We start from the raw sequence: 23,847 nt of genomic DNA on the forward strand, positions 1-23,847 counted from the left end.
GTCAGAAGACTTCAAAAAGTTGAGTACGTGTAAAGAAAAGCGAGCCCAGGCTTCGAACCCATTCTGAACCATCTCCGTGTAGCACGTGTTGTGGTCTAGTTCACCGCTTTCTCCGCTTTTTGCGTTTTTTCCGTTTATTGGAAGATTTCTGAGTCTCTGAGTGGTCACTATCAGAGTCGCTGCTCTCCGCTTCTCTCCTTCGCTTACTGGCCCTCGACGAGTTTGATTTGTGGTCACATAAAACCTTTAAATTCTGTCTCTCAGAACTCGGGCCGGCACTGCAATTTTCCATGGGTTCATCATACGTTGGAAAGGCTTCTTTGCTCATTGGGGGCATCGTCATGTGCGGCTGAGCAGCTGCACCGAACGGAGGGTGCTGGAAACCTAAAAACTGGTTCATCTGAGCAGGAGATAAAAAAAAATATATACGTTTCTATATTCTTTGTTATTTTCACATATCAAGTCCAACCTATTAAAAAAACATTCCCTCCCCAAAAACAACCAACAAGCCTCCACCTCCCATAAGTTATCACCAACTTGTCTCATCGCAGAAAACACCTTCAGGGCTCATTCACAGTTGTCTCAGAAAATAAGGATTAAATACGGATGTGCAATATGAATTTTTTATGAGTTTTCTTTTTTGACTATTTGCTCAATTGTTGTGCTCAGATTCATCCGTTTTTCATTTGCTCGTTCTTTTAAGAATTATCTTTTTTTTTTTTTTGCTGTTTGTTATGTTGCTAAAACACAGATAAATGAAAGGGAACAAATACAGAGATGAACAATGCAAAGTACAATATATGCAAAGTAACTCTCCTCCGGAAGGAAGGTACTTTCTCTAGTGCCACTTATTGCAGGTTAGGGTTAGCTACCCCATCAGTCAATATCTGACTCTCCAATGGGTGGCACTAGCGCAGTGATGGCGAACCTTTTAGAGACAGAGTGCCCAAACTGCCATAAATAAGTGGGTTTTAGGTTGCAAAGTGCAAACACGACAATTTAACCTGAATACTGAAAAATACCGGCCAAGTTAAGCTGTGGGGGCATGGCTGAACACAGGGCCCAGTAAGATGAATGCCCCCGTTGGCAACCCCTAGTATTACAAATGTCCCATTAGTAGCCCCCAGTATAATATTGCTCCAGTAGTGGCCCCCAATATCAATAAGGCCCCATTAGTGGCCCCCAGTATTAATAAAAAGGTCCCCATTAGTCGCCCCCAGTATTAATAAAGGTCCCCATTAGTGGCCCCCAGTATTAATAAAGGTCCCCATTAGTGGCCCCCAGTATTAGTAAGACCCCATTAATGGTCTCTAGTAAAATGAATGCCCCCATTAGTGTCCCCCATTACTTTTCCTCCATTAGTGGCTCCCAGTAATAAGGTACCATTAATAATGGCCCCCAGTAAAATTAATACACCTATTAGTGTCCCTCTAGTATTACTTTTCCCCTATTAGTGGCTCCCAGTATTAATAAATGCCCCCATTAGGGGCCACATTTCGCAGGTCCTGCTGACTCCAGTCAATGTGCAAAACGTCATCACGCTGGAGCGCAGGTCCTGTCCTGCGCATCCAGTGAACGGCGAGTGTTCCCCGCAGGGCAATCAAATGGATGAGGCGAGTTTTATTTTTTTAACACGCAGAAGAGGAGGCAAAGGCTGTACTCATGAGCGCTCCACAATGGAAGTGCTCCTTAGTAGTAGTGCACAGGTGGCAACCCTACACATGGCCCACACAGAGCCACGTGCCCGCAGAGGGGGGCCCGAATTCCTCCTCTGGCACACGTGCCATAGGTTCACCACCAGTTAGAGAAAAAGTTTTCTAGAGAGTTTCTTTGCGTAACTGTTCCCAGAGAGCATTGCCTGTAAGATTCCCTGTGCCAGCCGGTGGCCTCCACAAGGAGAGACGATCCCCCCGAGAGCTATACCGTATCAGAGGCTTAGGCTGGCTTCACACATGCGTGAAACAGATCCGGCCGGGAACAGCCTGTCGGATCCGTCCTTGCCGGCATTCCATCCGACCCCATACACAATAATGGGGGTCGGCGGAGATCCAGCCACAACTCGGTCAAGGTGCTGAGGAGCAGCCGGACAAATACCGCAGTTTTTGGTATTCACCTTAGAAAACTTGCCAAGAAAGCGTGGCTTAGCATGAAAAGGGACGTGACTTTGCAGGAATCGAGGCCCAAGTAAGGATGTAGCCATACACCAAATGTATCATCCAACCTGAGCCACTGCGATACATTTGGGGCATTTTTAGACTGCTCATCTATGATAGCCACAGTGGTAGTAAATGTGCCCTGCTATACCTTAACGCTGGGTTCACACCTGAGCGTTTTACAGCGCGTTCCTACGCGCTGTAAAACGCACAACAGGCAAGAACCAATGATTCCCTATGGGAATGGTTCTCACCTGGGCGTTTTACAGCGCGTACGATCGCGCTGTAAAACGCCCGACGCTCAAACAAGTGCTTGAGCTTTTTTTTGGGCGTTTGTCGCGCGTTCCCGCACATAGATATTCGGGAACGCGCGACAATGTGTGCACCCCTGTCTCTGTATGCGCGATTGTAAACGCCCGTACAAACGCGCATACAGAGCGCTCGTTTCAGAACGCTCAGGTGTGAACCCAGCGTAAGGCCTGTATTAGACCAGCAGATGAGGCTGATGATTGTCGGGAAGGAACGCTTCTGCTCGTCAGTGGAGTAGACCGCTGCTATTACATGCAGCGATCTCCTCCACAGTATCTGTCCCCATACAGAATCATTATTTGCTGGCAGCGATTAGACTACACGATCTGCCACCGCCAAACGGTGATCTTTTTAGCCTGCGTGTTCATCGGGTAATCGGCGGCACATTTACACAGGCAGAGCATCGCTGATGGGCGTTTCTATGTTAGCGATGATCTGGCTGACTATCTGCAGGCGTAATACTGTCCGTTAATCACAGATGTCAACGACGATTAATCTCACATTTTGCCACATCAGCAGAATCCACCCATTTCAATGGCAGGCGGCTCCCAATTTCGTTTTCCTATTACACACTGATCATAACCACTCACCATGCCTTGAAAATAGTGATACGCCTCTGAGAAGTAGTAGCTGCTGTCCATGAAGGGCATAGGGAAGCCTGGAGTAAACCCTTCCCCCATTACAGGCACTCTGCAAATAATATAATATAATATATAAACACATTCTGATCGCGGACATGCTTTTTATCCCATGACCCCTCCTTTCAGTTTTTACGCATATGTAATAATTCTTACACAATATGGGGCACAATTCCATCCCACGATGCTCCATCCATCAGGCTGGCACTGTTGTGGGGGTCACTGTTATAAGGGAAATAGGAGGGGGTTGGGAATGCCGGTTTCCTATATTGATGACCTATCCTCAGGTGTAATTGCAGATTATTAGTCCTATTCACTTCACTGAGAAGGAGCAGTCGGACTGTAACTGCTCCTTCCCATTGAAGTGAATAGGATGGAGGAGCTGCAATTACACTGCCCCCTCTGCGATATCGACGGTAAGCAGGTAAACGGTTAAAATCCACAACATGTCAACTCAACTCTTTCTATGATATAAAGGGTGAAATCTGCAGCAAATCCTTGAGAAAATCCGCATGTAGAAAATGTGGATTTTACCAAAGATTCACGGTGGAATTTGTGGCGGTATCCGGGACTGATGGTATTTTACCATTCTATATGAACATCTAATGTAACTCTTTACTCTCCGGATTTGCGGAGGGAAAGTCCGATGTGGACTATATCACGAGCAAAGTGAATAAGAGTTAGGCCTCATGCACACGAACGTTGTGCATCCAATCCGTGCATTGGGGACCGCAAATGCACGGACAACGTCTGTGCGGGGGCTGGGATGGATCAAGACCTATTCAACTTGAATGGGTCCGTGATCCGTCCGCACCGCAAAAAAATAGAACAAGTTCTCCGTAGTGCTTTCGATCCGTGCTTGCGTTCTGAATCTACGCGATTGCGGACCCATTTAAGTGAATGGGTCCGCATCCGTGACGCGGAGTGCACACGGGCCGGTGCCCGTGTATTGCGGACCCGCCGTCACGGCCATGGGCACACAACGTTTGTGTGAAAGCGGCCTTCTAGAGAACTCAAGCATGCGCTCTGTAAAATGACCTGTTGCAAGGTGTCTGATGGTGAACTGGCTCAGGTCTGTTGCAGATCCTAACCACTGAGTTCAATTGGGGGGGGGGGGGGGGGGGGGGGGGAATCAAACTACACAACAAATCCCAATTATTCCAGATACACGTAGCTATAGAAAAACCTGCAAGTCCTAAATATAAAATAAAAAATCCCACTTTTTAAAATTAACATTGTACTCCCCTTTTCCCCTAGCACTTGCGTGGGTCATGGGACCCGGCGTTGGAGCCGTGCAAGCACCAAGGGGGCCGAGTATTCAGTTTTTAATTTTCACCATTTTCCGTAGTTAAAAATCTGCAGGCAAATCTACACCAAAATCCAAACAATTTGGTGCAGATTTGCTACTGTGGATTTTTCTGCAGAAATATTCTGCCATGTCTGAATGCGCTCTCAGAGACAGGATATGCCATAAATGTCCGACATGTTCCGCATTCCAAAGAGAAGATAAAGAGCTGGAGCGATGGCCATGCGGGCGTGCTCTTTAGTTTTTGGGAGTCGTGGTTCCTTTAACTCCTATAATCTACAATGGAGATAACCATTCCTCGCCTCCACTCCTCTAGCGGAGTGCTCATTAGAGGAGCAGGGGACCCCCAATGTTCTGACAGGTGGTGGGTCTTTCCTGACATGTATGGCCTACATAGTCCATGGGCCATACATTTCTCTTTACTGTAGCCCTCTGAAGTGGTACAAGGCGGTGTCCCCCTGATCTAAAGGCCGGTATGATATTAACTGTTATTTCTGGATATGGGTAGGGGTAGACTTTAGAGAGGACGTGATCATTTGGAATGGGAGAAATAGGTTTATTTCTAGAATATTATTCGGTTCTGTATCTGGAACTAGAATCTCACCCATAGTCAGCCTGGTTTGCCATAAATCCATTATCGGGTCCTTGGAAGACATTGCTTGCGTCACTAGAATAAGAACTTCCTGGAAAAAAACACAGCAGTATCATAGAACAGCAGGTGCAATGAATAGAAACCAACAGTTACGTAACAGGCTACATGCAAGTCATTTTCCATGCCCAGATTTCCATCCTACAAAGCTACATTTTTAACCACTTCAACCCCGCTAGCTGAAACACCCTTAAAGAGGACCTTTCACCTAAAAAAAAAATGTAAACTAAGACCATAGCTTTACTTACATGCCCCCATGAAGTGTTGATCGTTTTTTCTTTTTTCAAACTGTGCCCCCGTTTGTCCGCTATGCCCCCCCGGAATAATTCCCGCCGTCTATGCTAATGAGCCAGCCTCAAATGGGCTGGCTTTAAAAGTTCTCCTCGGCGTGCCTTCTCTCTTCTCCCTGGCACGGAGCGCATCCAATCAGCGCGCTCCGCTCTTGGCCGGATAGACGAAATCGCTCCAGTTCTCTGAAGTCTCGCGAGAACTGGAGCGTCTTCTCCCTGGCTAAGAGCGGAGCACGCCGAGGAGAACTTTAAAGCCAGCCCATTTGAGGCTGGCTCATTAGCATAGACGGCGGGAATTATTCCGGGGGGGCATAGCGGACAAACGGGGACACAGTTTGAAAAAAGAAAAAACGATCAACACTTCATGGGGGCATGTAAGTAAAGCTATGGTCTTAGTTTACATTTTTTTTTTAGGTGAAAGGTCCTCTTTAATGACCAGGCCACTTTTTACACTTCTGCACTACACTACTTTCACGGTTTATTGCTCGGTCATACAACTTACCACCCAAATGAATTTTACCTCCTTTTCTTCTCACTAATAGAGCTTTCATTTGGTGGTATTTCATTGCTGCTGACATTTTTACTTTTTTGTTATTAACCGAAATGTAACTAAATTTTTGCAAAAAAATGACATTTTTCACTTTCAGTTGTAAATTTTTTTTTTTTAAAATGACATCTATATATAAATTTTTCCCTAAATTTATTGTTTTACATGTCTTTGATAAAAAAAAAATGTTTGGGTAAAAAAAAAAAAATGGTTTGGGTAAAAGTTATAGCGTTTACAAACTATGGTACAAAAATGTGAATTTCCGCTTTTTGAAGCAGCTCTGACTTTCTGAGCACCTGTCATGTTTCCTGAGGTTCTACAATGCCCAGACAGTACAAACACCCCACAAATGACCCCATTTCGGAAAGTAGACACCCTAAGGTATTCGCTGATGGGCATAGTGAGTTCATTTTTATTTTTTGTCACAAGTTAGCGGAAATTTTATTTTTTTATTTCCTTACAAAGTCTCATATTCCACTAACTTGTGACAAAAAATAAAAACTTCCATGAACTCACTATGCCCATCATGAAATACCTTGGGGTGTCTTCTTTCCAAAATGGGGTCACTTGTGGCGTAGTTATACTGCCCTGGCATTTTAGGGGCCCAAATGCGTGCAAAGTAGTTTGAAATCAAAATCTGTAAAAAATGGCCGGTGAAATCCGAAAGGTGCTCTTTGGAATGTGGGCCCCTTTGCCCACCTAGGCTGCAAAAAAGTGTCACACATTTGGTATCGCTGTACTCCGGAAAAGTTGGGCAATGTGTTTTGGGGTGTCTTTTCACATATACCCATGCTGGGTGAGAGAAATATCTCGACAAAAGACAACTTTTCCCATTTTTTTTATATAAAGTATATATGGGTATATGTAAAATGACACCCCAAAACACATTCCCCAACTTCTCCTGAGTACGGCGATACCACATGTGTGACACTTTTTTTGCAGCCTACATGCGCAAAGGGGCCCAAATTCTTTTTAGGAGGGCATTTTTAGACATTTGGATCCCAGACTTCTTCTCACGCTTTAGGGCCCCTAAAAAGCCAGGGCAGTATAAATACCCAACGTGTCCCCATTTTGGAAAGAAGACACCCCAAGGTATTCAATGAGGGGCATGGCGAGTTCACATAAATTATTTTTTTTTGGCACAAGTTAGCAGAAATTGATTTTTTTTTTGTTTTTTTCTCACAAATTCTCCCTTTCCGCTAACTTGGGACAAAAATTTAAATCTTTCATGGACTCAATATGCCCCTCAGCGAATACCTGGGGGTGTCTTCTTTCCGAAATGGGGTCACATGTGGGGTATTTATACTGCACTGGCATTTTAGGGGCCCTAAAGCGTGAGAAGAAGCCTGGAATATAAATGTCTAAAAAATGTTACGCATTTGGATTCCGTGAGGGGTATGGTGAGTTCATGTGAGATTTTATTTTTTGACACAAGTTAGTGGAATATGAAACTTTGTAAGAAAAAAAAAAAAAAAAAAATTTCCGCTAACTGATGCCAAAAAAATGTCTGAATAGAGCCTGACAGGGGGGTGATCAGGGAGTGTATATGGGGTGATCACCCCCCTGTAAGGCTCCATTCAGACATCCGTATGTGCTTTGCGGATCCGATCCATGGATGCGTGGATCCGCAAAACACATACGGACATCTGAATGGAGCCTTACAGTGGGGTGATCAATGACAGGGGGGTGATCAATGACAGGGGGGTGATCAGGGAGTCTATATGGGGTGATCACCTCCCTGTCATTGATCACCCCCCTGTAAGGCTCCATTCAGACGTCCGTATGCAATTTCCGGATCCGATCCATGGATGCGTGGATCCGCAAAACACATACGGACCTCTAAATGGAGCCTTACAGGGGGGTGATCAATGACAGGGGGGTGATCAGGGAGTCTATATGGGGTGATCAGGGGTTCATAAGGGGTTAATAAGTGACGGGGGGGGGGGGGTGTAGTGTAGTGTAGTGGTGGTTGGTGCTACTTTACTGAGCTACCTGTGTCCTCTGGTGGTCGATCCCAGCAAAAGGGACCACCAGAGGACCAGGTAGCAGGTATATTAGACGCTGTTATCAAAACAGCTTCTAATATACCTGTTAGGGGTTAAAAAAAAAAATCACATCTACAGCCTGCCAGCGAACGATCGCCGCTGGCAGGCTGGAGATCCTGTCTCTTACCTTCCGTTCCTGTGAACGCGCGCGCCTGTGTGCGCGTTCACAGGAAGTCTCGCCTCTCGCGAGATGACGCACGGATGTGTCCAGGAGGAATAAATCGACCGCCTCCAGGACGCATCCGTGCGTTAGGCGGTCTGGAGGCGGTTAAAGGGTAGGTCCACCTTCACCAACAATTTTTTTTTTCATTGTTCCAATCAATGTATCAAAATTGAAAATGGGCAACGTTCCCAGAAACGTATATAATTTAGTCTACTTTCACACTTGCGTTTTTGGCCTTCCGTTTGCGAGATCCGTTCAGGGCTCTCACAAGCGGTCCAAAACGGATCAGTTTTGCCCTAATGCATTCTGAATAGAAGAGGATCCACTCAGAATGCATCAGTTTACCTCCGTTACACTCTGGAGGCAGACACCAAAACGCTGCTTGCAGCGTTTTAATGTCCACCAGACGATGCGGAGGCAAACGGATCCGTCCTGGCACACAATGTAAGTCAATGGGGACAGATCCGTTTTCACTGACACAATCTGGCACAATAGAAAATGGATCCGTCCTCTATTGACTTTTACCCTGCTTTCACACCTGAGCGTTTCTCAAACGCGCGTTTTACGCGCGTTTTTATGCGCGTTTTTTGTAATAGTAAACGCGCGTTTGTGTGATTGACTGCAGTGTCCTATGGCCACAAACGCGCGTCAAAACGCCCCAAAGAAGCTCAAGTACTTGATCGTACGTGCTGTAAAACGCCCAGGTGAGAACCATTCTCATAGGGAAGCATTGGTTTTCATGTGTTGAGCTCAGGTGTGAACTTAGGGTTAATGGTGTTCAAGACGGATCCGTTTTGGCTATGTTAAAGATAATACAAACGAATCCGTGCTGAACGGAAGCGTTTGTGCAGATCCATGACCAAACGCGAGTGTGAAAGTAGCCTAAGAAATAAATGAATAGAACTGATAATGAACAAGACAAGTTAATTACATATTTATGCTCTGATCAGATCTGCATAAACCGGACCTATTGTTTCGGATACATTTTCAGAATAAGCTGATATAGTGCCATCGGCATAACCACTAGCATTATATCTGACCATTATAGGACTTGTAGATAGCATTTCTAGCCATTTTCTCCTTTGCATGCTGCTTCTCAAATTTTCATTTCTGCCTTAGCTGGTATCAAGTCTGGCCAAAGAGGACACGGAGACAGCAGATTCTGCTCCCCAGCACCATATAGAATATTATAGAGTGGTACTGAGCAGTATAGAATAATGAATAAAGCATGAGGGGGAGATATAACACTTAGTATTAGCTGCTGAATCATGCCTGTATCGATCTTACTCTGCAGATCACTGCTCCTCCCCCTCCCTTCTCCATAGACTTCTATAAGCAGCTACAATCTGATTTTTCAGTGAGCAGGCAGTCCATCTTTGTTTCAAGGCAGTTTTCTCACAGAATTCAGAGAGAAAGTTAGTTTAAGAAAGGGGGGTAAGGAGAACTAATATCACAGAAAATGCCTCTTTCTCCAGCTAAGTTATAATATAATGTATGGTGACTATTTAACTTCTGGTGTTCTGTTCCTTCACAGAGCACCAGATTTCAGTCACGTGGTCCGTCATTTTACCAAATTATACATTTATGCACATTGCACTATTTTGTTCTGCATTCTGTATAGAATTTGCGATGTAAGCACAGGTTTACAGTTTTGTTTTTTTTGTTAAATTTTTTCCCCAAAGGAGTCTAATGTTCTTTTAGGTGCCACTAACTATGGACCTAATGGATGCTTGCAAATATAAAGAGCAGACACGGGCAATTCACCAAACCGAAGAATGGAGGACAAAGACAATGGGCTGTAGACTTTTATTACTCAGTAGTGTCAAATCCAATGGAGCAACTTTTACACGGACGCTGACAGAAATACTTCCATAGGAAAGTTAGACTCATAAGTATATACTGCGAATGCAACATATGTGTACCGCGAAACCTCTCTGAAGGCCGCCACTTTATCCAGAGCACATTTTCAGTTCCACAACAAATTATGTACAGTATATTGGCCCTCTTCTTTGAGAAGCAAGCCCCCTAGAAGACCACTTTTCAATGTAATTTTGAGTGGTCCGCTCGAGGAGGTTTCACTGTATAAACACATACACACTTACCTGCTTTGTACTGAGTAGGTTCATCATGTAGTCAGTCTCCTTTGCTAGCACGCAGAACCAGCTTCTGCAGTAAGGAATTTGGGGGGGGGGAGCAAGGGAGCAGTACATCGATCATCAGCAGTTTAGAAGTGTCCATGTAGTGTGTCCCAAATCCAGAAAAATGGTGTTCGTTGTTTTAGGGAATACAAGGCACCCCATCACTTATGTATGACAGAATTAGTAAATGAGCCCCAATTAATGAACAGCACATGGCTTACCGTGTACCCCACAGCAAATTCTGACTTGGAAATGCCTCATATCACACATTTTCCTAACAATTTACATGATTTGGGTTTATTGTATTTAATCAAATAAGCACAATAAACACAACTGTTAGGACTGCCGTGCCACAGAGCAAATAAAAAAATTATCTACTTACTTCTCCTGCTCTGGACGCCGCCGCTTGTCACCTCCAGCGAGATCTTCATCTTGCCACCGGCTGTGCTGTGACCCGACACAAACAGCGCAAGGTCACAGAGCGTCCTCACACTGTGCGCAGTCACAGCACAGCCGACTACAGAGGACCAGGAAGAGGGGGGGGGGGGGGGCGCAGCATTCACCGCTTCCCGGTCCTCCGGTACCAATAAGCACTTCCATATGCTCATTAGTATTTGCCCCATAAGATGCTGGGATGTTTTCCCCCGCCTTGGGGGGGGGGAGGGGGGGGAAGGGGCCAAATACGTTAAGTTGTTTTATTTTATTGTCTGATCTGAAGTCTGATAAAGATTGGGGGGGGGGTCTGATCTGAGGTCTGATTAAGGATGGGGGTTCTGAACTGAGGTCTGATGAAGACTAGGGGATCTGATTTAACACTGGTCAATGATAAATTTTGCCTTTGTGCACAGTATGAAGAAAGTGTTTTGTTGCGAAGAAGTGTGTATGAATGTATGGATACAGAAGTTCATAGAAGGTCACTTAAATGTCAACCATGGAGAAGGAGACGGACACCTGTCCACGACTGATGACAACAGGGAGATTGTTGAAAAATTATGTATTTGTCTTTCCTGAAAGTTTATTAAAAAGCTGTACAGCCAGAGTGCGGATTTTGATGTGTCCTTGAGAATTGCTCACACAGAGCCGAAACGTTGCCTTGTCACATGGGTGAATAAAGTCTTGCATATTTTTCCCCTTTACTTTGGAGTCGTTGGTATTGGTATTTACCCGTTTCTGAGTTCTTGTCTGTTCGCCTATGTGACCTATGTCTTCCTCTTTCTTGCTCTTACATCCAAAGTGAAGGGGATATTGGGAGGCTGGACCCTATTGTTATTAGTTATACTGAGCCTGCCCCGGCCGGCGGCAACGCTCACTTTAAAAATCGGCTCGCTTGCACGGAGCGCTGTGTGACGTTACAGTAAGAGCTACGGATAGCTGGGAGGACCAAAGTTACTCTAACGCGTTTCGATGAAAGCGTTATTCTTCGTCAGGGATACTGGTTTGGACTCCTAGTGTTGTTTATGTAGGTCCATGTCTCCTCCTTCATTTAACCCCCTCATGTCTTCTATACTTTGGTTGTTCGTCATTTAAAGGCAAATAATCCAATCCTGCTGGTGCTAATGTGTTTAGATAAAAAATCCAGCCGGTCTCTGCTCTCGACATTTTTTTAATAAAATCCCCCCATCTTTATTCACTATCTCTATTCCACTGAATATGGTGCCATCACTGTTACCCCCATGTTTGTCTTTGTAGTGTCTTGAAAGGGGGTGGCCTTCATATTTCCTCCTGATGTGATAAACGTGCTCCCCCATCCTCTTACTTAGGGTTCTTTTGGTACGGCCCATGTATAATTTCTTGCAGGGGCATATTATTGCATATAACCCCCTGACTCCTGCATGTGATATGGTCTCGTATGTGGCTACATTAGCTCTCCATTCATTTTTTATTTGCTTGTTCATATGTTGTTTCCTACTTCTTTTAAATTTTTTACACACCCCACATGTGCCACATGGGAAGGAGCCTGCTTGTGGTTTTGTTCTTGTATCCCCAATTTTTATCTGACTCTCACTTTTTTTTGCTTACACATTTATTGGTGGGGGCTATTAGGCGACCCACATTTTTATTGCCTTTCTGTATATAAATTTGGGGTATTTAGGGATGTGATCTCCTAGAATTTTGTCTTCTTTCAGGGTCTCCCAATGTTCTTTTAATGATGTTCCTCAATATTCCTGTCTGCCCATTGTACTGCGTGATGATCGGCGGCATTTCAAAGGACTCTCCTTCTCCATCCTTCTTTTCCTGCTTTTTTTTTATCTTTTTATTCATTAGATCCTGTCTACTTACTCTCCCTACCAATTCTTTTTGTTTTATTCGTTTTTCTTTATTAGAACCTCTCTGTTCAAATTTCTGTTGTAATTTGTCTGCTTCTACTTGATATTCATCCTTTTTTGTGCAATTCCGTCTGATCCTCATAAACTGGCTTTTTGGAATATTTTCCAACCATTGTGGCAGATGACAACTGTCCCATGAAATGCAACTCTTTGTATCCGTCGGTTTGTTATAGGTTTTTGTCTGTATTTTTTCATCTTCAATGTAAATGGTGAGATCCAAGAAATGCATTTCCCGATTGCTAAATGCCGGTGTAAATTCTAAATAAAATTCATTTTTATTCATTTCATAAAAAAAACGTATTTAGTTCTTCTTCCCTTCCCCCCCCCCCCCCGATGAATATCACATCGTCTATGAATCTCTTCCATATGACGAGATTAGCCCGGAGCTCGCCATTTGGGTGGATAACCTGCTGTTCCCACTGACCTACATATATATTAGCGAACCCCAGTGCGAATCTCGTCCCTATCGCTGTACCCCACTGCTGTATTTAAAATGGGTCTTCAAATAAAAAGTCATTTTTCTTTAAAATAAACATAATACAATCCCCAATAAAATCAATTTGATTTTGTTCCAATTCTCCCTGATTTTGTAAACATCCACCCTTTTGTATTCTCACTGATAGTATTATGTCTAATGTCCCCAGGATGTAATGCGGTTTCAATTTGATTCCATTTAAAATATTCAAAATGTGTTGGGTGTCTTTTAGGTGTGTCGGTAGTATTTTTACGCAAGGTTGTAAAAAACAAACTATGTATCTGGATAGAGTACTTGTCAGACAATCGACTCCCGACACTATTGGTCTTCCCGGTGGTTCTACTGTATTTTTGTGTTTTGATAAAATGCGGCAATTTTTGGTTGTTTTATCTCCACAAATTCTGCCTCTTTTATTTAAAATAGCTTCTTCTTTACTCCTCAGAGGCAGAATTTGTGGAGCTAAAACAACCAAAAATTGTTGCATTTTACCATAATCCAAAAATACAGTAGAACCACCGGGAAGACAAATAGTGTCGGGAGTCGATTGTCTGACAAGTACTCTATCCAGATACATAGATTGTTTTTTACAACCTTGTGTAAAAATATTACCGAATTTGGCAGTACATCCAACCGGCCTCACGAATGAGTCCCAGTTTTCACTGTTCAGGGCAGATGGCAGACAGCGTGTGTGGTGTCGTGTGGGTAAGCGGTTTGTGGACATCAACGTTGTGGATCGAGTGGCCCATGGTGGCGGTGGGGTGATGGTATGGGCAGGCGTATGTTATGGACAACGAACACAGGTGCCTTTTATTGATGGCATTTTGAATGCACAGAGATACCGTGACAAGATCCTGAGGCCCATTGTTGTGCCATTCATCCACGACCATCACCTCATGTTGCAGCATGATAATGCACGGCCCCATATTGCAAGGATCTGTACACAAATCCTGGAAGCTGAAAACATCCCAGTTCTTGCATGGCCAGCATACTCACCGGGCATGTCACCCATTGAGCATGTTTGGGATGCTCTGGATCGGCGTATACGACAACGTGTTCCAGTTGCTGCCAATATTCTGCAACTTCGCACAGCTATTGAAGAGGAGTGGACCAACATTCCACAGGCCACAATCCACAACCTGATCAACTCTATGCGACGGAGATGTGTTACACTGCGTGAGGCAAATGGTGGCCACACCAGATACTGACTGGTTTTATGACCCTTCCCCCCCAATAAGGCAAAACTGTGCACATTTCAGAGTGGTCTTTTATTGTGGGCAGTCTAAGGCACTCCTGTGCAATATTCATTCCGTCTAATCAGCACCTTGATATGCCACACCTGTGAGGTGGGATGGATTATCTCGGCAAAGGAGAAGTGCTCACTAACACAGACTTAGACAGATTTGTGAAAAATATTTGGGAGTAATGGGTCTTTTGTGTGTGTAGAAAATGTTTCAGCTCATGCAAAATAAGAGCAAAACCAAAAGTGCTGCGTTTTTATTTTTGTTCAGTAAAATATATATATATATATATATATATATATATATATATATATATATATATATATATATATATATATTCACACACATTCTGATCTGTGCTGCTGTACTATATGATGTGGTGACCATGATAGAGAATAGTGCCCAGTGGTATATGCTATGGGGGGGGATATAAGGGACGGAGCACAGCACAGTTTGCAGGACAACAGCGAGGAGCACAGGCTCAGCGATCCCCATCCTCTCTCTGTCCAACATTGCCAAGTGACTTCAAGAGAAGTCTAGTCCGGCAGAACAGTACTGGATTGGACTATAAAATATTCTGGATGTTGGTTCCGCTCCAATTACCTCTGCTAAAATATTTGCAAGCTGCGCCATATGCATCAGAGGCAAGACAAGCAGCGTTGTCCGGTGGGTGGCAGGTCTGCTATTTGCAGGAAAAATAATCTTTTTTTTTTTTTCTTAAAGGGGTCATCCCACAAAGAATATGGTTTAGGGCTCATGCACACGACCGTTGTTGTTTTGCGGTCTGTTTTGCGGTCTGTTTTTCACGGATCTGGTGTTCTGTATCTGAGTTTTTTTTCTCTCTGATTTAAGTCCTCTTCTGTTCTGTTATTCTACAAAACATATCCGTATGAGATTCTTTTTTTTGCGAATTGGAAACAGAAACAGTAACTTATTAAATCACCAAACAGTTGAGCAATATGGGCTGGGCATAGCATTTCTACAGTATGGATTTGCAAAATACGGATGTGTTCCGTGTGCGTTCTGTATTTTTTTGCGGCCTGCTCCCGGAGGCCGCATTTCATTTCAGACCGGCTCGCGCACAGGCACAGGTAAGGACTTACCTGTGCCTCGCCGGACTTGTCAGTTAAGATGGCAGATCGCATGTGTTCGTGGGCGAACACTGCGAACTGGCCATCACTGCTTATGAGTACACCCTTAGAAATGAATGGAGCAGCGGTGCACACTCCATTCATTTGGGGGTGTCCTCTGGGCTACAGGGTCTTCAATCTTATGATTAATGGTGGTCCCAGCGGTAGGACCCCCACTGATCTAATACTACAAATTAACAGAATAACAGACTGCCTTGTCTTGCTACATTTCTTGCCAGGTACATTGCCATCTCAGCATGTCCTTTTATCGAGTCTCCGTGACTTGTTCTACGTGCCCGCTGACTACTTGAAAGTATGAAGTTTGAAAAAAAACTATACAAAGCCCATACCAACTCCTCACTAACTTGTAAAGGATATTAAGGGTCTTTGTTCTACGTACTCCGATAAACCGGTCTCATCTTTTAATATGTCCCAATTATTACATATTGCTTTTTTTACGAGTTCTGCTGCAGGGCTGAATTTAAAGGAGAATGCAAACCTTCCTTTATTTTTATCATATTTTTTTAATAATTCACTCTGTTCACATTCCCCTGCTTTCGCCATAGCTCGTTCAATATTTTCTCTGGGTAAACCACAATTTAGAAGGCGTCCCTTCAGATCTAAGGCTTGTGTACTGTAACCTCCTCAGGATTGTTAATCCTCCTTAATCTCACTAATTGTCCATATGGTGCTGATTCCTTTACACTATGGGTATGGAAGCTGTCGTAGTGCAGTAAGGAGTTGGTCGCCGTGGGCTTACGATAGCCCTCCGTAACCAGCCCCCCACCAGTTACCCGGACAGCCACATCCAAAAACTCGAGTGCAGTACCCCCAAAATTCATAGTGAACTTCATGTTCATATTATTATTATCATTCAAACACATAAATTCCTGGCATAGAGACCTTGTACCATACTATAAAGAGGTCATCCACATAGCGTATATAAAAAAGGTAGGGATTATTGGTGGAGAAGATAAATCTGTCCTCACATCTCGCCAAGGTGCGAGATACCGGGGCCTCCATGGCAGTACCATGTCTCTGCCTATACATCGATCCCCAAACCTAAACACATTGTTGGTTAGAATAAAATAAAAAGCTTCCCTGATAAAACAGCAGTAGAGGCCACTCTTGTTCATATTGCCTAAGACTCCAAAAACAGCCGTCACACCCGTCTCATGCGGTATCCGGGTGTAGAGGCTTTCAACGTCTAAAGATACCAAACTGAAACCCTCCTGCCAATGAAACTCCTTCAACGCCAAGAGGAAGTCATTAGTATCACTTACATAGGCAGGAGTGGTCTCAACAGCCAGTCCACATCTGTGGATAAGGGTTCAGTGATGGACCCAATCCCCACCACATTTTGCTATATATTGCTGTTGTTTTAAGTTGATCTTAATAGATGTCTATACTAGTAAGCATCCTGGGTTGATATAGCAACCCTAGGAGTGACGCCTTCAAAGAGACATGCACTAAGCGGCCCGAAGAAGCGCGCGAGCACGAAACGGACGTCAACGCTTTTCAAACTTTGTGTGGAAGCTTGTCCGCCCCTGCACTAATGGAATATTATAAGAATAAAGGACAGTGATTTTACAGTGCCGCCTAATATTTTCTATTATCGTTGGACAAAAATAGTCCATAGCTGCACCCCCCTACAAAGCCTAAAAACGCCTCTCCTCCGCCACCAGCAACACCGTTACCACCCCCTTGTACGTCACTAGCAGCCGATAACACCGCCCTCCCTTTCCCTTTAGCATCACCGACAGGCGCGGTGCCGAACACTGCCTGCGCTGTTTCAGTTTAACTGAGGGCATCAGACGCAACCGTTTCACTGGGCATGCGCCGAAAACCTCACTGGGCTCAGCGCATGTCCAGTGAAACAGGTGAAAATGATGCCCTCAGATGAACTGGAAGAGCGCAGGTGCAGGAAAGAAGGTATGAAGTGCTGTCAGGACACACTTTTGGTTTTAAGGGATTCTGTCATCAAGATTTTCGATATGGAGCTGTTCATATCATCCTGTCAGTCTCCATTATCTAATTAAAAATATACTAGTTTTACCCCCACCTGTCCTTTCATTTTTGGATAAAAATCGGTTTTATTAATATGCTAATTACCTTACTAGTGTGCCCAAGGGGCTGTCCCTCCGGCCGTTTGTGCCCAGCCGCGCCCCTTATCTTGTAATCTCGCGCATGCGCCCTAAATCCACTGGTCAGCGCCCGCGGGCGAAGTGCGCAGACAGCTGGTGCATGCGCGCTTCGTTCGCTGAGGCTGCTGCCAGGACACCGCGCTGGGCGCTGACCAATGGATTTAGGGCGCCTGCGTGAGATTACGGCGCACCATCGGCGATGAGAGGAGTGCATAGTTAGCAATGGGGCGGCACTGGGCTACGAAATAAGGGGTGCGGCTGGGCACAAACGGCCGGAGGGACAGCCCCTTGGGCACGCTAGTAAGGTAATTAGCATATTAATAAAACCGATTTCTATCCAAAATGAAAGGACAGGTGGGGGTAAAACTAGTATATTTTTAATTAGATAATGGAGACTGAGAGGATGATATGAACAGCTCCATATTGAAAATCTTGATGACAGAATCCCTTTAACCCCTTAGTGACCACCCATACGTGTTTTTACGGCGGTCACTAAGGGGCCTTAGGCTGCACGGCTCCCCCGTGCAGCGGCGGGGAGCTCGGACCCGGCGCTCACATGAGAGCCAGGGCCCTGCTCTAACAGCCCTGACCGGCAGGAGCGCCGATCCGGTCTGTTTAACCCTTTACATGCCGGGCGCAATGGCGCCCGCTGCATGTAAAGTGGTGACAGAGGGAGCGGACTCCCTCTGTCTCCCATCAGCACCCTGAAAATGCGATCTCGGGGTGCTGATGTGTTGTGAAGCTTACCTCGCTTCAGATCAGGGCCCCGAGCCTGTCTGCAGTTCTCTCCAGCGCAGCCTGCTGGTCAATCTTTGAATAGCATTGCTACTGAAATGTAATGCATTATAGAGATAATGCATTACATTTTAAAAGCAATCAAAATACTGTATATTATAGTCCCCTTGTGGGACTTTTAAGTAGTAAAATAGAAAAAAAAAATACACTTTTATTAAATAAAATAAAAAAATATGCATTTTTTTCCATTGAAAATACGCTTTTCAATGAAAAAAAATTGCAAAAAGAAAATATCCCCCATGTTTGGTATTGCCGCGTCCGTAACGACCCGGACTATGGTGAACGCCGTAAAAAGAAAAGAAAAAAAAAAAAAAAAAAAAAAAGAAGACAGAATTTCTAATTTATTCTTAGTTTCCACAGAAAAAAACGTAATAACAAGCGATCAAAAAGCGGCATTTACTCCAAAATTATACCAATGAAAAATAAAAGTTGTCCCTCAAAAATCAAGCCCTCACACAACTCCATAGAAAAAGAGAAAAAAAGTTATGGGTCTTGTGAAGTGGCAATGCAAAATCTTTTGGTTAATAAAAGGGGTTTTATTGGAAAAAAAAAAGTAGTAAAACTTAAAAAAATTTATAAGTATTTAGTATAACTGTAATCGTACTGACCCAGAGAATAAAGATATTATGTAATTTGTACCGAAAAATGAACGCCGTAAAATTTATAATGCAGAAACGCAGTGGCAGTATTGCTATTTTTCCCCCATCTCCCTCCCAGAAAGAGTTAATAAAAGTTAATCAGAAAGTTATGTGTACCCCAAAATGGTGCCATTAAAAACTACAACTTGTCCCGTAAAAAACAAGCCCTCATAAAGCTATATAGGACGAAAAAATAAAAAAGTTATAGCTCTTGGAACGAGACCATGAAAAAAGGAAGAAAAACGCTTGGTCATGAAGGCCCAAACAGGCTTGGTCACTAAGGGGTTAATATCGATTATCTCGGTGACAGATTCCCTTTACCCCCCCCCCCCCCCCCCCTTCACGTTAAAGAATCCCCCATAAACCTACCAAATCGATACTGGAGTTTAATAGGTCTCCCGAATAGGCGGATGCCATTGAGCAGGGATATAGCATAAGGCACAGATTCAGTGTGTTTGAAGCAGACAAAGCCAAAAGACTTGAAGTGTCCTTCTTTATCCTTGGCAATAGTCACTTTGGTCAGTGGTCCAGCCTGGAATAGAAAAAAAAGAATATAATTGGTCTATTCTTCTGTACTTTGATATAATCAAAAGTGTATAGTTTGTACCGTATTTTATACCTTTCAATTGTTTAAACAATAAAACTTATTGAATCAGAAAAAAGAACAATAATGCTGTACTTCCAACTGTGATCTGCTATTTACTAACAGAGAGTGAAATCACTGGGTGCGAGAGGGATCCCTGCGGGGGGCAATCATCAGATCGGAGCCACCAACCTGTTACTATATAAAACTCGTCCCCTGGGGATTCTCAGCTAATAGCACCATGCTGATATACTCCCATCTATGTAAAATGCATCTCAACAGATGGAAATGTGATCCGAGACCATCCACCATTCACCGGACCCTACAAGGTTTTGGATCTGCAGCACAGATGATTTTTATGCAGTTTTTGCACCAAAGATGCATAAAATATGTACAATACCATGTCAATAAATACAGTGCTAAACATGTCTGTGCGTTCAGCTTTGCAAACTGGCATCTAGATAGAAATGGGTGAAGGTTTATAAAAGAAGGAAACGGACGGGTGATCTATCATTTAGGGGAAGGACCATTCCAGGTGATGCACCACGACTCCTGGCCGGAGAGGTAACTTTTGAGGAACCCCATCTGTTATCAGTCAGCCCCCGACCTATGCTGACTGAGAATTCGGATTGGTTTTCAAACGCACGTCATATACTAATCACCAGGGCAGTGGAAATGTACCAACTCCAACACCGGCTTCCAAAAAAATGTTCATGATTTACTGAGAATTATTGTACATGAGCCATTTATGAAGACGCTGGAGCCTGGAATAATGGGGACGGGTCAAAATGGCACAAAAAATATTGCGCCGTCTGGCTAACAGGAGCGAACAAATAATACATTTGCCCGCACAACAGCCATCCATCCATCATTGAGAGGAGGCGGTGGGACAACCATCATTAAAGGTGTTGTCCAAATAACTAGACATTTGGCCCATAACACCTAATGCTGTAAAATAAAAAATGACTACAAACCAGCCTCGTTCTTCTGGCCGCCGGTCCGTATATTTACAGGCAGTGACATACGGGTATACGGCATATGACCGCAGCAGTCAATTACCGACCTCAATGGTCTTGTGCCGTATACCGATGAGGACAGTGACCGGCTGAAGAAGTCATGTGCCGCATATCTGCACGTCCCCACAGCCGCCTTGTGAAGCGGGAGGATGAACAGACCTGTGGCACGGAGAAAGAGGCGAGTACGGTATATATCGGATTCATTTTTATATTTTCGCATTAGGTGGCATGAAGCAAATTTACTAAAGTCAACATCTGGAAACAGGCGTACATGTTGGCAAAAAACAACGCCAGCGTCGTCATACAGTAAGTTAGTCTAATCCTTCAGCTGCGCAGGGGAAACAAAGACCGGAGAGAAAACGCCAGTCTCTGTGAATGAGCCCTGCTGTAAGTTCTACAGGCGGCTACGTGTAATAAAGCGGCCACTTACTGTGTGAATCACTGTACGTCTGCTTTATGAAGCTGGTTTAATCACTGGCTTTACAAAAGTATCAAAGAATTAAGAGTATCAATGCGAGGAAACGCCTGGCTACCATGTAACTTCTCATAGTCAATATTATGACTGTACAAGTATCAGCTACATTAAAGGGACACTTATTTGGCTTGGCCCACGTGGCACCATCCGTGGCATCTTACTACACTGCTGTGGATGCAGTTAAGGCTACTTTCACACCAGCATTTTTGCTGGATCCGTCATGGATCAGCAAAAACGCTTTCGTTCTGATAATACGACCGCCTGCATCCGTTATCAACGGATCCAGTCGTATTATCTTGAACATAGCCAAGACAGATCCGTCATGAACGCCATTGAAAGTCTATTGTGTCAGAAAACAGGATCCGTCCCCATTGACTTACATTGCGAGTCATGACGGATCCGTCTTGCTCCACACCACGTCACGGACAGAAAAACGCTTATTCTGTCCGCGATGGGGACGCAACCAAATAGAACGGAGAGCATTCTGGTGACTCAGTTTAGTTCAGTTTTGTCCCCATTGACAAAACTAAAGAATATCCCCCCCCCCCCCCCCCCCGACTATTGAGATCCTATGACGGATCTCAATAGCGCATATGGAAAGCGCCGATGTGAAGGTAGCCTTAGAGGTGCCGCCTGGTCAGAGTGTGCACAGAGGGCAGAAGTTCAGCTGGCAACTTGAGAGTGTGAGGTCCAGGAAATGCGCTCCATGCGACCGCTGCCCGCCGGACCCAAACTCACTGCACCAGAGACTTATGATGCTGCGAGTTCCATCCCAACTGCCGATCTACTGTACCGCAGTCACATGAGTCTGCGGGTAAGGGTCAGCAGATCTATGGCCGGGCTGGAACTCACAGCATCATAGATCACTAGGATGCAGCGAGTTCAGGTCAGACGAGCAGAGGTCAGTCCGGGAAATGCAACCGTCAAACTGAGTGTTTCCCCGATTGCAGACGCTCGTGTGAAACAGGACTAAAGGGTCTCAGATCGGATTAATGGGGTGTCAGGAGATGTTGTGGGACACGTGTGAGGCAACATGTGGTGGCCATTGACTACCCCATAATCTAAAAGGGTTATCCCCACATTTGGGGGTCCTTTGGTCTCCGCGTGTCAACATCTTATTTGCTGCTGGTTATGTGCCTGCTGCAGCAGTGACGTGTCCGCCATGGGTCAAGTATCCCAGTGATGTGACACACGGTACATGTCACTGCTGCAGCATAGACCGAAGGAGCCAGGAAGCCAGCAGCAGACGAGTATGCTTCCCTCTGAAGGTCTGGCCATGTGGGCTGGTGGTAGGGGGTCTGGCAGAAAGTGAACAACCTAAGTATAGAAGGAACCTCAAGTTCTACACGCAAAGTCACACATTCATTGGTCACTACATGTTGGTAGGGTTTTAGCCACATATGGACGCCCCAATGTGTGTCCCTGACCTAAAGGTCCATTTCCACCATGTTCTAATTGCCTGCCTGATGGTACGTACATGTCTAGTGTAAACCTGCCCAGAAATCCAATGATAAGTCATCTGTTACAGAGACCTAAAAATCATCGTTGGTCAGCAGCACATCCCCCCAGGATACCCGTCACCTGCTGGTCAAAAGGAATGGAGACAAAAGGAGGAGGAAGGGGTGTCCAGGATTAGAAAAACATGAGTGATTCCTACCAGAAACAGCACCACCCCTCTCCACAGGTTGGTTCTGGTATTACAGCTGAGCTCGCTTGAAGCGAATGGGGTCGACACACAACCTGTGGAGGAGGGTGGTGCTGCTTTTAGCAGAAGGTGGACCTATTCTTCCAACCCAGGGAAACTCTGTTAAACTCGAAAAAACTGAAAAAAATGTCAGGGAACAGCTATACTGTTGATCTGCGCGCCCATATGGAAGATGAAGGAACCACCGGGCAGCAGTTCGCTGTCTGCAGGACTAATCAGATTTTTATTTAAAAAAATAAAGTTGACTAGTGTTGAGCGAACTTGTGTTTTAAGTTCGGTGTCTAAAGTTCGGATTCGGGTTATCGAAGAATCGCGTTATGGATTCTAAATTCCGTTATGGTCCGTGGTTGCGGAATCCATAAAGCGATTCTTCGATAACCCGAACTTTAGACGCCAAACTTAAAACACAAGTTCGCTCAACACTATTGATGACGCATTTGTGCTGAGAGTAGATGCACCCATCGGGGTCACACAACGGACTACAAAGATCAGACCGGCTCCTGATACTGGTTTTGCAATGAACAAAGTGACAAAGTTATTGGAAAGTAGTGATTGATCTGATATTATTGGGGGAGGGGTAACTTATTCCAGCTATGGCCTGGGTTAGGAAGAAGAAAAACATAAGCTAATTAAGTGGGTTTTATCAATATGACCTGCCAATTAATCACATATATCCCCCCCAAAATAAATAAAATTAATTAATTATTAAAACATAAAAATATATAATAATTGCTGACACAATTAAAAAGTATTCTAATGAACTGGGACTTTCTCAATGTGACCTGCCAATTAATGCTGCATAATTAATCACATAAAAGACCCCCCCCCCCCCCAAAAAAAAAATTAAATAAATAAATATAATAAATAATAATAATAAAAATATTACACCCCTCCTCCATTAGCATAATTAGTGATGTGCCCGGTACCTGCAGGAAGAGCTCATAGAGGATCTCCTCTTTCACATTGCAGTCCAGATTCCCCACGAATATGGTTCTGTCCGCCTCCTCCTGTCTCTTTAACATGATGAGACAGCCTCAGCTCTCCCGCATCTCCTCCTGAGCAGCTTGACAGCAGAAAGAAACT

At 44.4% G+C, this 23,847-nt stretch overlaps 1 protein-coding gene across 1 annotated transcript; it reads right to left on the reverse strand.

Annotated features, from left to right (window-relative positions):
• Nucleotides 1-23,822, reverse strand: LOC122933377 (splicing regulator RBM11-like). Its single transcript, XM_044288337.1, has 5 exons — nucleotides 23,691-23,822; nucleotides 19,355-19,517; nucleotides 5,011-5,089; nucleotides 3,053-3,152; nucleotides 1-400 (listed from the first exon to the last, which is right to left on the reverse strand). Exons 1-5 carry the CDS (start codon nucleotides 23,784-23,786, stop codon nucleotides 101-103), a joined length of 738 nt encoding a protein of 245 aa, XP_044144272.1. The 5' UTR covers nucleotides 23,787-23,822; the 3' UTR covers nucleotides 1-100.
• Nucleotides 23,823-23,847: the final 25 nt, after the last annotated feature.

This window comes from Bufo gargarizans, chromosome 3, assembly GCF_014858855.1.
Source record: "Bufo gargarizans isolate SCDJY-AF-19 chromosome 3, ASM1485885v1, whole genome shotgun sequence".
Classification (NCBI taxonomy): domain Eukaryota; kingdom Metazoa; phylum Chordata; class Amphibia; order Anura; family Bufonidae; genus Bufo; species Bufo gargarizans.

Excerpts from the sequence above, each read along its gene's own strand:
- LOC122933377 (XM_044288337.1), bottom strand. The coding sequence starts at position 23,786 with ATGTTAAAGAGACAGGAGGAGGCGGACAGAACCATATTCGTGGGGAAT. Across the intron at positions 19,518-23,690 it reads TCTATGAGCTCTTCCTGCAG|GCTGGACCACTGACCAAAGT; the intron begins GTACCGGGCACA and ends TTTCTATTCCAG. Across the intron at positions 3,153-5,010 it reads GCAAACCAGGCTGACTATGG|AGTGCCTGTAATGGGGGAAG; the intron begins GTGAGATTCTAG and ends TATTATTTGCAG.